The sequence below is a fragment of the Lipophrys pholis genome (assembly GCF_963383615.2).
Source record: "Lipophrys pholis genome assembly, chromosome: 1".
Classification (NCBI taxonomy): Eukaryota; Metazoa; Chordata; class Actinopteri; order Blenniiformes; family Blenniidae; genus Lipophrys; species Lipophrys pholis.
In genome coordinates this window covers 33,545,645-33,560,169 of record NC_137635.1, presented here as the reverse complement: position 1 = coordinate 33,560,169, position 14,525 = coordinate 33,545,645, and the positions used below count along the sequence as shown (strand labels likewise).

The 14,525-nt window shown below is 41.8% G+C and overlaps 2 protein-coding genes across 3 annotated transcripts; both read right to left on the bottom strand.

The window, feature by feature from the left end:
- Positions 1-3,955: 3,955 nt before the first annotated feature.
- On the bottom strand, positions 3,956-7,977 carry LOC308120484 (quinone oxidoreductase-like). The gene is made up of 8 exons (XM_080481105.1): positions 7,387-7,977; positions 6,546-6,698; positions 6,284-6,447; positions 5,504-5,555; positions 5,114-5,263; positions 4,934-5,035; positions 4,693-4,788; positions 3,956-4,270 (listed from the first exon to the last, which is right to left on the bottom strand). The coding sequence occupies exons 1-8, from the start codon at positions 7,492-7,494 to the stop codon at positions 4,109-4,111; spliced, it is 987 nt and encodes a 328-aa protein (XP_080337231.1). The 5' UTR covers positions 7,495-7,977; the 3' UTR covers positions 3,956-4,108.
- Positions 7,966-12,879, bottom strand: LOC308120470 (quinone oxidoreductase-like; the record flags this gene model as incomplete). 2 transcript variants are annotated; one of them, XM_080481086.1, is made up of 8 exons in its annotated part: positions 12,673-12,879; positions 11,036-11,188; positions 10,774-10,937; positions 9,502-9,553; positions 9,095-9,244; positions 8,915-9,016; positions 8,650-8,745; positions 7,966-8,372 (listed from the first exon to the last, which is right to left on the bottom strand). In XM_080481086.1, the coding sequence occupies exons 1-8, from the start codon at positions 12,778-12,780 to the stop codon at positions 8,211-8,213; spliced, it is 987 nt and encodes a 328-aa protein (XP_080337212.1). In that variant the 5' UTR covers positions 12,781-12,879. The 2 variants fall into 2 exon arrangements, with proteins under 2 accessions (XP_080337212.1, XP_080337211.1); XM_080481085.1 differs by having other exon boundaries at positions 8,211-8,372; positions 12,664-12,826.
- Between the last annotated feature and the right edge of the window lie 1,646 nt (positions 12,880-14,525).

Here is a 14,525-nt window from a genome sequence, read left to right as displayed (position 1 = left end):
TGACTTCTTGGTTCATGGCTGTCCGTCAGATTTCCAGGGGGCCGCCATGGCCACGCTCTTTGAGGTTTGAGTAACATTTTGTTAAATTTTCATCAGGAAAGCCAGTTGTATATCCTGGCCAAATTTCAGTCTCTCAGACTCTATGCCTGGGAAGAGTTTATATATATATATATTTATTTATTTATTTATTTTTTTGTTTTGTTTTGTTTTTATTTTTTATTTTACACAACACAAAATGGCAGACATCCTGTTTTATTAGAATATGGGTGTCAGTGGTATTTTCATGCGGCCCAAAGTTCTGCATATGTCTACAAAATTCCGTAGATGTATGTGAAATGTGTTGCCTGTAGTAGACGTTACAAATGTGTAAAAATTGTAAGGCGTGCTATATAGCCACTGGCACACACATGCCTAATTCCCATGAAATATATATTTTCTTGCCAGTTCAGTTGTGTGTGCAAAATGTCCTGCACAGTTGAGAAAGTTTAGGCAATCAATAATAATATAAATAGTACTACTACTACTGCTACTACTACTACTAATAATAATAATAATAATGATGATGATTCCTTGCATTCCAATAGATTCTTTGTACTTTTAGTGCTCAGAACCTAATAATAACCTGTATGGCTGTATTCCGTACTTATCGACAGTACTAATCAGTGATTGTAGAGTAATGTCTCACCTATAATGTGAGCCAGTCTTTGACAGATGATGGCATCCTCTGAACAAACCGCACATGAAGCAGGGCATGATGGGAAAGGAGACAAATGTTGGACTTTGATGGCTGTCAGCAGCAACATCAGCAGAATATCTGGAAACACAATCACAAAACACTTTTACTGTCTCTCTTTGGCAGACAGACGTCTGTCTCCTTTATCTTCCCCCTCTAGTCACTGAAAGTTGGCAGAAAATTCCAAGTATCTCTTTGTTGCTGACAACCAGTGTTGTGAAAAAACTTTTGACCATAACAAATTTGTAACTGGACTATTGGGACAAGACAAATTTGGAAAGACATTTAAAAGTAACACAGAAGCATCTCTTGACTTTTTAATGTGCCGTAATAATAAACATTGATGGGAACAATAATTGTATTACTCACAGGTCATGTTGTGTTACTGTGGGAGCAACATGGCGCTGAGGCAGCATCTCTTCTACGGGGCTGTAACCTGATATGGCTTCTTTATTATCGCCATCGTCACCCGTTTGGCCTTTGAAACACACGATTTAATCTTTTTAATAATGCAATCATCCCATACCATCTATCTATTGTGTTGCAGCAGAAAACAGGTTTCACTCATTCATCATCCTGATGACAGAAAAACATGCACTGTCATGTCGACTCGTGATTTCAACCAACTTATTTTCTTAAGGCTTTTAAGTTCAAATAGTGCCTTTCATAATAATACACTGGCACAGAGCGATTTATTGACAGCTGAATAAAACGCGCTCTCGTGAGTTTTTTTGTGTTACTGAATAATCCTCATTATTCAGGGACCCGATTATCAGTGATCTGTCAGTTGCTAGGCAGACAAACAGTGCTAAACGTGTTGGCAACACTCTCGTGTGTGTGTGTGTGTGTGTGTGTGTGTGTGTGTGTGTGTGTGTGTGTGTGTGTGTGTGTGTGTGTGTGTGTGTGTGTGTGTGTGTGTGTGTGTGTGTGTGTGTGTGTGTGTGAGTGTGTGTGTTGTAGTGTTGGGGGAGGTGGAGGTTGTCCCCAGAGGATGCTGACTGATGGATGACAGCCACATTGTAGCAGAATGACGCCTATCGAGTTTCTGCTGAAGCTCTTTTGCTAATGGACTTTCTTCTGGTGAGACAACCGTGAGTGTGAGTCACTGCTCAGCATCCACAAACCAGAGCAGCACCATCGAGTAACAACTTCCAACATTTAAGAAAATGGCCGTACATTACAGTGGTTGCTATGTTGCAGTTGTTAAAGATGAGGCCTTCCTGTGGGGGGGGGGGTTGCATGTTCGCCCCGTGTCCCTTGTGTTTGGTTTTTGATCTTCCCTCTGTCTAAAGCAGAGGATCTCAAAGTAATAATGGTTTTCACATTCCAGTGTATTTGTTAATAACTGTTGGGATCCAACCAGGCAATGAAGAGCAGAAGCCTTTATTGCTGTTGTTATACTTGTAGTATAGGACTGAAGCTTTTTAAAAAATATTTTAATCGGTTTTATCTTAGTTTTTCTAAATTCAGTAATTAAAATTGTGTTTAAAAAAAAAAGTAGTATAGGTGAATGGTATTAATGACTTGTTGAATTATAGTCATTAAAATTGCGAGGATGATTATGACTCTCACAGCAACCTGTGTCAGGGTATTGCTTTGCTTTTTGTCCAGCGGTAGCCAGAATTGACTCCAGCTGCTGTCCTCACGGGAGACCGACTCATTTATGGGTCTTGGTCGAACGTGTCTTGCAACACATTGATAGATAAAGACAATGAAGCACCATGAGACCTTACATCTCAGTCTGTTCCTTTGCGTTACGTTTGGCTGCCATTGTCACTTTATGATCATTGTTTGGCTTTTTGTCATCCTCCGAATCTCTCCTCCGTCATTCAGTACCTCAGTGAGAAAAATGAAGAAAAAAAATAAAAATAAACAAATATTTTTTAAGACGCTTTATTTTTAGCTGGCCTTAATCCTCTTCTTAGCATCTCTTTATGTTTTTTTTCAGTTTTCCATGCTTTGTAGTAGCTTTGTGTCTCCATTACAATACATTTTTATGATGAGGCTCTTATTTCAACATGAGTCTGATTTGAATACAGTGCTATGTTCACTGTAAATCTTTCCACCGAATAAGCTGGCTCTGTTTTTTTTTTTAGTTATTAAGTTTACTAAAGGCAGGTTTTAGCGATTTACAGTGTGTTTAAGTTATGTTGACTGAAGTATGTTTGCGTCTGCCTTTCTCACTGGTTAACAACAGAAACTGGGAAGTTTTCATTCCACTTAAAGTTTGATCAGGATTAACATTATTGACAAAAATAACTTAAAAAAATATTGACGATATTGTATTTTCAAAAATGAGGTACTTAATTATGTTTTTTTGCCTTCAGCTGTACTACCTAAAATTAAATCAAATATTTACACAGACCTGGAGGAAAGTTGTCTTGTAGCCAGTCCATCAATAATCTGCTCTAATTTAATTGAATCTCCTGCATTAGTGGAACTTTCACTGCAATATCACCAATGGATGTCTTGGGCTTGTCAAAGTTTTCTATTTCATTAGAGGAACAAAACAACTTAAAATATGTGGGTTTTTTTTCTCTTTGGCTGATTGGAAAACGATTGTCATCCTGTGCATCTCAACAATTCCACCTACTCGACTGACTCAGGGCCACATATGAATGAATGACCACGACACTCATCACTAAGACTGAAAAGTCATAATATGTCTGAAGTACAAAACAAAGAGCCCAACAGCTTTTCTAGCAGCCAGTTATTGTTCCTAGGTTACACTTGTTATCCAGATGTTGTTACACTGTCTTTCAGTTTATTTATATCTCTTGCTTTGGATCCGTTTCTAGAATAACTTGACCAAAGCAAGCAAAGAGTTTAAAGAGCTCAGGTCATCATCAGAGATCAATTCAAAACGTTTAAAGCTCCTTACCTGTTGAACAGAGCCCAGAGATCTGCCCCTCCTGATGACATGCCCCTGTCCTCTCACATACTCGTTGACAAAACTGAGTTGGAATGCAGCTTCTCGATGTGGATCTAAACCCTGACTTGTTAGTCACTGGAGCTGTGTCGTGTGCTGCGTGTAGAAGTGGGTCTATCTTAGGTTACCTGGCAGCGTCTGGAGCATGCTCAGTTGATCAGACTGTCACCTGAGAGGCACAGACATCATGTCTGACTCAGTTTCCTCAGAAACAAGCCTTTATGTTTTTGATTCTCTGAATGTCATTTAGTCACATCAGCTTACCTCTGAAAAGGATCAACAACGGCAATTTTAATCAATTAGATTTTATTCATGTAATGTTCAGTTTATAAAAAAGCCTTTTTTTTTTCCAAGACAAAGTGATGACATGGAAGGTTTATGTATGAACAGCAAGTCATTTTATATAAAGTCCACTGTCCAGGTGATATTTGTCCTGTGACATGTCATCACATGGTCAGGACGATTTTCCCAGCAGCCCCGGGGGACTCAATGATGTCGTGGTGAGCCTGCACCGCCTTGTCCAGCGGATACTTGGAACCAACGACTGGACGCAACCAACCAGCTTCCATGCCCGAGTAGAGCAGCGCTGCACTCTCCTTCTTCTCCTCCTGTGGGAGGAGCACAGAGGGAGGAGGAGTCAGAAAATACTGAGGTACAAATGATTATCCAGATGTTGATTTAACTTTTTGGATATAAATGGCTGCTCATGTTCAATATTGTGAGTTGTGTGATTATGCTATTATCAGAAGGTGCTTTTTTTTTTTTAATCAAACAGTAATTTGTGTGCACTTGTCTCGTCAGAAACCGGAGTACCCAAAGAAAATCCACTGACGCACAGAAATAACAAGCAAACTGAGAAAAATTCCATGAAGCCCAAAAAGGGTCATTTGCATGCTACACTCACTAAAATTACTTTGGCTGCAGCAACTACCACTGAGCTATAGGTTGTTTAATGAAGCCATCACATTGGTACTGTATGATAATTCTAGCTGTGTATAGGTTTTTTTATTAGGTTTTCTACACATTGTACCGGTGTAGAGTAGAAGATGACCACTCCAATGATGCTGCTCTCTTTAGATATGATGTCCATGGGGCTGATCTCGATGGGGCCTCTGGCACCGATGACCTGGAGAAGAAAGGCAAAGCAGAGAAGATTTTTGAATGAATGTTTGTGGAGTATACGTAGAGGGTGTGTCTCTTCCATTTCAAGTCCTTTGCTTTGCACACAGACAAGGCTGCAGGACAGAGCTGCAGGCTGCAGTGGTACTGACCGTGATGCGTCCTCCCTGGGCCACCATCTGAAGGTCTTTACTCAGATTGACATTTGACAGCATCTCCACTATCACATCCACACCTTTTCCCTCTGTGGCTTTCTAAAGGACAGCAACACACGTATTCAGTTCTGTTCTAAAAGTCTTTCTTCCTGCTTCTTCTCCCCAGAGTGTGACTACCATGATTTTGTCAGCGTAGCCATCTTTTCGGTGGTTAAAAGCCTGGTGAGCTCCGTTCTTGAGGACGAGCTCCATCCCGTCTGGAGTCCCTGCAGTCCCCAGAACTGTCAGGCCCATAGCCCGGGCCAGCTGGCACGCCGCCACTCCCACCTAACGGATGGAGAAAAGAGATTTTGGAGAACGATTTCATCTTCTGTCAGTCATTTTTTTGGGCTTTATTGCATCAACCTTAGTTAGAAAATTGTCGCGCTGTCAAAGAAACCTTAGTGGGGGTCAGCAGGTGATTACTAAGAACATTATCGTGACCATAGCTTGTAGACATAATGTGTCTTCTATCTGATGTTTTCCACAACAGACACTTTGTCTCTAGTGTCTCAAATATAGTCTCACCCCACCACTTGCTCCATGGATGAGAACAGTCTCCCCAGCTTTGACATGGGCTCTGCAAAGCACAACACAAGATGTATCAAATGGACATGAGGTTCAAACATACATGGTAAATCGATTCACTGACACTAAAATATGTTTTACAGTGATGTTTCTCTTAGTTGACAGTAGTAAAGTTAAGATGCGATTATATGATTACGAGTAGGCGGTGTGTCTCATTAACTAAAACAGACTAATCTTAAATTTGCTGCAGATAACAAACAGCTTAATCAATAGATTGGAGATTGAGCTTTAACTCTCATAAATAGACCTCAGTAATAGTAACATTATCTGAATTCATTTACGTGCTCCGATTAGCCTGCAGCAGTGAATTCAGTTCGATGCAGAGCTTTTACAGAGTTAAGTAGGTCAAATCTCAGACTTTTTGATGATTAATACACTATAATCTGACACTTACTGTACCTGTCCTGGATTAAAGGTCATTACTGACTTCAGTATATTAACTATATATATCATATATTTTAAGTTTTATTGCTTGATTACTCTCAAGCTGGAGTCAATGCCAAACTAAAATGTAACTTGTAACAATGACTTGGCTTTTTTTTCGGAGACAGTTATTAGGCAATTCTCCAGCACAGAGCTCAAATAAATCCCACAAAGCAATGTCTCCCTCAACAGGTTCTCATTAATCACCAAAACAACCGTTATTCAGAATATCAAAGCAGCCAAAACGTAGTGATCCTTTAATCCACCCACTCCCTGGACTGCTGGAGCGGCTCTTACTTGTGAACCAGGGCTCTGACGGCGGTAAAGTATGGGATCCCTACGGCCGCTCCCTGAGTAAAGTCTAAGGCATCGGGCAGCTTGTGGACGCTGTCGTCCGGCGCCACGGTGAACTCTGCATAACCTCCAGACTCGGTGGCGGTGGTGAATACACGATCACCTGCCTGCAATACATTAAACCATTAATAAATACAGCAGACGCCTTTCTCTTGTATAGTAATGTGAATATTTGAACAGTTGTGGCCATCCTGCCAATCCTGACCTTGACTGCAGTGACTCCTTCTCCAACAGTCTCCACCACTCCAGCCACATCAGAGCCCAGAATGAAGGGCAGGGGGGGCTTCTCTCCAAATGTCCCGGCCCGGATGTAGGTTTCCACAGGGTTCACTCCACAGGCGTGGACACGGATCAAAACCTGCAACCAAAAGAGGAAGAAGATGCACTAATGAAAACTAATAAACTTTAAACAAAACATAAAAGAATTGACAGGCTTTGATTAACCATTACAAACTTTTCTGCCATTTCTTAATCTCTACACAAACTACCAGGCTTTAGGAAACACTGTTTATCGATTTAAATATTTTCTGGCACTGAATAGATTCTGAAAAAACAATACGACAGTGGCTCTGATTGCTAGTTATAAAAGCTTTCTGGTAATCTCTGGGCTTCTAAATAAAAGACAAAGTAAACGATCCGGCCAGTGCAATAACAATGATACAAATGTCATAAAACTACATGACTTGCAAATATTCATTGGGAGGCGGTCTTGGCAGACCTAAAAATTTGAAGTAAATAATTTAAGAGTGATCAGGTTGAGTTTCTGTTTCAAATAAGACTATTATTGCATTTTAATTAATGAAAACTGTGTTTTACTTAATGTCCATCCGGTTTGCTTTTATTTTAAAAAGATTTTGGTGGTTGACCTTAAAATATTATGTTTTATGGACGTACAAACTCAATCATTACTAAATATTGAATTAGGCCCACCACCACAAATACTAGAACTATATGCAAGACGGCTTTTAAAAGCATTTCTATGGTAATTCCAGCTTCTGATCTGTATGGAAAGAAAGAAAGTTGCAGGACTTGCAGAGCTGCCTCACCTGTTTGCTGCCGGGCCGAGGGACGCTCACTTTCTTGCTCAGCTTGAGGACAGACGGAGCTCCAAACTCCGTCACTCTGACGGCTCTCATCAGTCTGCTGCCCGACATGTCTGCTCTCTGCCTCTCGGATGACTCAACTCAGGAGTTCCTACTTTTATAGACAAGCCCGGCCCACTTCTTCTGGCGCCGTCCCCACAACAAACACATGCTTGGATTACATCATCAACTGTAGTGAAGTACGCAGGATACGTCGACTTAGAACGCTGAATAAACAGAGTAACACCTGAGATCAATCAGCTGCTGTCACTTTACATAGTTTTCTTTTAAATCCGCAGCCATGTGTACATCAAACAACAATGTGAACATAGACTGGCTCAGGCACTGAGACTGAAGGAATGACTGAGCTCATTTCAAACCAAACTTTGGAACAAATGTTAGAATAGAAAAAAAGACAAGAGCTCGTCTGGAGTTTGATCCGGATCATTCTGGATCAGTTTCCTGCGTCAGACGTGTTCCTCTTTAAGCACTAATTCTCATTCCGTCAAATAGAATCGCCAGTGAAAGGATCAACAGGAATTTCGTATAATTAATCTTTATTGATGTGATGTTTAATTATAAAAATGCGATAAATTCATCTGACTTCCTTTCACTACAGACACCAGCCAAAGCACATTGTAGAAGAGTGTCCACAAACTAATGAAAGGTGAAACATTAAATCACTCTCAGGCTTCATTTCTGGGATCAGTTTAACCATAATTCAACATCTTTGAAGGGTGGACTGCCTCTTCCAACCACAGCAGGGGACCATTGACACATGTCAATCATCACATGGTCAGGACGATTTTCCCAGCAGCCCCGGGGGACTCAATGATGTCGTGGTGAGCCTGCGCCACCTTGTCCAGCGGATACTTGGAACCAACGACTGGACGCAACCAACCAGCTTCCATGCCCGAGTAGAGCAGCGCTGCACTCTCCTTCTTCTCCTCCTGTGGGAGGAGCACAGAGGGAGGAGGAGTCAGAGTATGATGGATGTTCATAGGTCGATTCAGCGGCTCGTGTTCAGCATTGGAATTTGTGTGATTACGCGTTCATCCGCTTTAAACTTTGATTCGTTGGTACACAGGCAGATGGTTTTTTTTGATCAAACAGTGATAGGAGCTCTTCAAGGAAAAATCCTCATCCTTGGTCATTTGTCTGCGCCTGCCTTGTCGTCACAATCATCCTAAGTGTGTATATGGTTTTTGTGATGTTACTTCATTGTACCGATGTAGCAAAGAAAAGGGCCACTCCAATGATGCTGCTCTCTTTGGACATGGTGTCTCTGGGGTTGATCTCGATGGGGCCTCTGGCACCGACCACCTGGAGAAGAAAAGCACAGCAGAGCCACAAGAGAAGAGTTTTGAATGAGTGTGTATTTAGACTTTGCTTTCTTGCATAGGAGCGGGTTTTCTATCATCTGAAAACAAAGCAGAAACCAGCGGAGGAGACAAGGCTGCAGGACGGAGCTGCAGGCTGCAGTGGTACTGACCGTGATGCGTCCTCCCTGGGCCACCATCTGAAGGTCTTTACTCAGATTGACATTTGACAGCATCTCCACTATCACATCCACACCTTTTCCCTCTGTGGCTTTCTAAAGGACAGCAACACACGTATTCAGTTCTGTTTTAAAAGTCTTTCTTCCTGCTTCTTCTCCCCGGAGTGTGACTACCATGATTTTGTCAGTATAGCCCTCTTCTCGGTGGTTAAAAGCCTGGTGAGCTCCGTTCTTGAGGACGAGCTCCATCCCGTCTGGAGTCCCTGCAGTCCCCAGAACTGTCAGGCCCATAGCCCGGGCCAGCTGGCACGCCGCCACTCCCACCTAACGGATTAAGGGGAAAAAAAAAAACACACTTTTTTTTTTTTTTTTATAATATTTTATTGTCTCAATGTTTGTGACTCATGGGAAATTGTGGCCTATCAAAGCATCTTTAGTGGGAGTCTGCAGGGGTTTACCTAGAACAATAACCTACTCCCACCGTATTACCAATTAGTCATAAGTCCTTCTTCATTTGATGTTTTTGTTTACAATACAAATGTTTGTCCTTAATGTCTAGAATTGAATAAAATGAGTCTCACCCCTCCACTCGCTCCATGAATGAGGACGGTCTCCCCAGCTTTCACATGGGCTCTGCAAAAAAGGTATACCACGTGGACATTAGGTTCAAAAACTCAGTGGAAAACAGGAATGACACTTAATTATGACTTAAATTTTTTGATTTTAATAGTTTTATTCTTGTTGTTGCTACATCGGTCCATCACCCACGAAACTATGAAACCGTCTCTTGGACTGTGGAATGTCACCTCAGTGATGAGTCCACAGTTCTCTCCTGGAAAAGGATGACATCCCTCCCCCAGGTAGGAGGAGTTTTTCCTTTGGGTCTTATTCGTGAGTGACGGGATGACAGGTGGCTGCAGTAATGCAGTCACTGCAGCAGACTGTCGTGGTGAAGAGGAGCTGAGCTGTACAGCAAAGCTGTTTACCAGTTGATCTACATCCCCACCTTCACCCATGGCCATGAACTTTGGGTCATGACCAAAAAGAAGGAGATGGCAGAGATGAAATTAGTTTTTTCCTCGCAGGTGACAGGCGTCACTCTTCATGATAGAATGAAGAGTTCAGCCATTCAGGCAAGACTCAAAGTCGAGCAGGTACTCTTCCACACTGAGAGGATCCAGTTGAGGTGGTTCGTCTCATTAGGATGCCCTCTGGTCGCCTCCCATTATCAGTGTACCAAGCACGTCCAACTGGAAGGAGTCCCCGAGGACAGCCCCGGACCCGCTGGAGAGATTATATCTTGGGCTTGGCCCAGGAGCAGCGTGGAAACCCTTTAGAAGAGCTGAAGGAAGTTCCAGGACACAAAGATGTCGAGGCTCCATTGGTCTCTATACTGCCACCATGAATCCATGCAGACTAAGACTGAAGATGGATTAACTTGCTGGAGTAAATTCAATTAGTAGCAAACGCTTTTTCCAGGGCTCTTTTTAAAAATTTTTTTTTACTTTTTGTTGAATAACATACTATAATGTACATACCTGTGCAAATATAAGGCTAATTAATAACCTCATAAAAGAATGTACCTGAAATTTTAAGCGCTGTGGTTTGATTACTCTCAAGCTGGAGTCAATGCCAAACTAAAATGTAACTTGTAACAATGACTTGGCTTTTTTTTCGGAGACAGTTATTAGGCAATTCTCCAGCACAGAGCTCAAATAAATCCCACAAAGCAATGTCTCCCTCAACAGGTTCTCATTAATCACCAAAACAACCGTTATTCAGAATATCAAAGCAGCCAAAACGTAGTGATCCTTTAATCCACCCACTCCCTGGACTGCTGGAGCGGCTCTTACTTGTGAACCAGGGCTCTGACGGCGGTAAAGTATGGGATCCCTACGGCCGCTCCCTGAGTAAAGTCTAAGGCATCGGGCAGCTTGTGGACGCTGTCGTCCGGCGCCACGGTGAACTCTGCATAACCTCCAGACTCGGTGGCGGTGGTGAATACACGATCACCTGCCTGCAATACATTAAACCATTAATAAATACAGCAGACGCCTTTCTCTTGTATAGTAATGTGAATATTTGAAAAGTTGTGGCCATCCTGCCAATCCTGACCTTGACTGCAGTGACTCCTTCTCCAACAGTCTCCACCACTCCAGCCACATCAGAGCCCAGTATGAAGGGCAGGGGGGGCTTTCGTGCATACGTCCCGGCCCGGATGTAGGTTTCCACAGGGTTCACTCCACAGGCGTGGACACGGATCAAAACCTGCAACCCAAAGAGGAAGAAGAGGCAGCTGAAGGAAGATCTGTCAAACGAGAGTCCATAAAGAGACACAAACTTTGGGGGGAATATTTCAGTAAAAACAGAAAAACCTGTAATTCTAGATTAACTCAATTGCAATAGTCAATAATGAATAATACCAATAAGAATGAAACTATAAAATAAGGCATTTACATGCTCTGATTACTGAACCAATCTAGTGTGTCTGAGACAAATATCTCTGCACTTGTTTAACTCTTCAACACAAAATATCAGGCTTTGGGAAACACTTTAAAGTCAAAAGAACAATTATTTCATAATGGCTTTAATTGATAGTTGTAAGAGCTTTCTACTAATTTATAGGCAAAAGGGTATATGTGCCAAGTGGAGTTACAATGGAACAAACATCATAAGATAACACGACTGTTATAAATTTCTTTCAGTGTACTTTTTATTGAATTAAAAAAAAAATTAAATAAAAAAAAAAGAAGGAAATTTTGTACCCCTGCTGTCACTTTACTACATGGTGTTCTGCCCTATGAAAGTTGGTTATTGCACAACTCTTCTGCCAACAAGAATATGCAAAAAGTATTAACTTTAAAAAGGAGGATGGTTAAAATGGGTCAGAGAAAAAAAATCTAAAGTCAAGCTTACTTATTTATTCACTCTTGTAACTGTAGTTGGTCTGTCAAATAATGTCAAGAAGGACGTCCAGACTTTAATCAATGTCTTTTCACAACCTCTCATTGTGCGTCTGATTTGTTGGTAGTTTAAGTTTCACCAGTACGCCCCTCATCCAATGTGAACGTGATGGTGGCACAGAATCTTTGTACTTAAAGGGTATGAGGCAATGGGCTAAAAGGCCCTACTCCTACATGTGTAATTCTAGAGATTCCCATAAAGTTATTGGGATGAACTGTTGTTGCTGCTGAAAGAGCTTAAAAGATGTTTGTTTGTTCCAGTACCTCTGTGAGCTAGGGAAGAGCCAGAACATGAGGCTCAGTGTTGCACCAACCCTCCTACATCTGTCACATCCAGGGTCCAGTCCTGGGTAATGGAGCTTCTTTGGATTTAGAGAGGTGTGCTCAAATGTCTGCACACATGGAGGAGTTAACTGTTCCTTTTTAATCACGTCCATATTGTTGTTTGTGATTAATGTTGTCAAGCTTCTCTAATATCTGATAATGAAGGGGAGTTTATATCATAAATCGACCCGACTATTGATGAGATTTCCGCCTCTTCTTTTCGCAATACAATCAATTATTTTGTTAGTGGCTTTGTTGGGGAAGTGTGAGGTTGCTCCTTTATCATGTCTGATCTGTAAATAAAATACATGGATAAAGTGTGATCAGTGATTTCTTTGTGAATTATTACAGATTGGGATCCATGCACCCTGTCACAGTGATTTGCACAAAAACAGGTGAACTTTGCCCTTTCCTCTGGGATTGTTTGAAAGAAAAGTCCTTGCAGGACTTGCGGACCTGCCTCACCTGTTTGCTGCCGGGCTGAGGGACGCTCACATCCCGGCTCAGCTTGAGGACAGACGGAGCTCCAAACTCAGTCACCCTGACGGCTCTCATCAGTCTGCTGGCCGACATGTCTGCACGAGCCTAAACTACTGCACACAGATCACACAGATCACACACCTCCGAGCAGGATTTCCTTCTTTAACACACGCCCACCCTCTTCTTCTCGGTGTTTCTCGGCGCGTTGCATCCAGCTTTGGTCGCTTTAGCGCCCTCCTTCCAACAGGAGAGCAAGAGTGCAGTCTGACGTTCAAACACTTAGACGCCTCATTGCGTGCTGGAGAGTGATGCAGCGTCGCCGCCATATTGGATGGGGCATCTCGCTCTCGGGTAGCGCCAGAGTCAACGGGAGGTAACGCAGAACGAGCAACTTTGTCCGTGTTTTGTTTCCAGGAAAGCTGAAGAAAGCCGCCCAGCGGACCTTTCTCAGCCTTTCTCTGAAAGTGAACCTTAGTCTGATGACGTGAATATTTCATATGTTGCATAAAACTGTGAACATTATGAATCGGCTCATATTAAAATCTTCCCCTTGCTATTCCTTTTAGACATAATCACTTATAAGCTTTTCACATTTTAAATACACACACACATATATATATATAAGGCAAACCTGACATTTTTTCTGTAAGGGGGATAAATAGGGATGTGAAAATATACATCCTTTAGATCTATGGCTGCAAACCAGTGTCCCGGATGCACCAGGAGAATCAGAACTGTCTGTGTCAACAGAATATCTTGACTAGAACCTGTTCCGGCTCTGTTCCAGCAGTACTATTCAAATAGCTCCTTTGTCTAGCAGAGGAACAATTTCTTTCCGCACAACGTGAACTTTCTCCCCCTGAGCCCGTGACTGCAGTCCATCGTTATAACGGGGGGAGTGGAGGCGAATTGCAGTCTGAGGAATAAGGTCAATAGAGCATCTTCCTCCTCTCACATCCAGATTATAAAGCATCTTCCTCCACTAACTTCCAGATTGTAGAACATCTTCCTCCTCTAACATCAACATCATCATGTAACTTTAGTAAAATGCTAAAGTTAAGCTCATACTCTCTTTCGCACTCAGTAGTAATTATTAATTCAAAATAACATTAAAAGATGTTCTCACTGATGATGATTAAAATCCTGATTCTGCATTTTAGAGGCTTGTACTTTAAAGGAAACTGGTCTCTTCACTGTCTGCAAACCTCACAGCTGCTATACTTATGGTTTTATGTATATATATAAACTATCTTAAAGCTGTTATCATTTTATTTTAAATTAGAACCAGTTAGGAAAACTTCTCATAATTACTTAAAAATGTGTTTTACCCTCTCCATGTCTTTAAATCTTTTGGATTTAAAGACATTATAGTATTTCTTGCTTCCTGACCATGACTCTATTTAAGTTCATATATTAAATATACATAAAATGATCACGTGTCCATATTATTGTGATTTGTGTCAGATTGGTGTGCAGGAGTAACAATAGGCTTTTAAAGTAGTTTTTTGTGCCATAGATTGATTGTCAATGAATGAATGAATGACTTCATCCCCTGTAAACACAGCAGGTCTCGGCCAATCAGACGCCTGCAGACACGAGGAAGAAGAGGAAGACGAGCGGTCCTCAGTCCTGACATGTCTGCACTCTGCATCCCGCTCTTATTTTCCAAATCCTTGTTTTCCTCCACGTGAGCGATTCTCTCTCAGCCTCTCGTCCCCCCCCTCCGAGAGGCCATCAACCGTCGTCTTGTGTCATTTATGAGCAGATCTTTTACAGCCTTGCATTAGAAAACACTCCTGTTATTGTGGCGTTCCAGAAAATGGGGAAAATAAATCAAT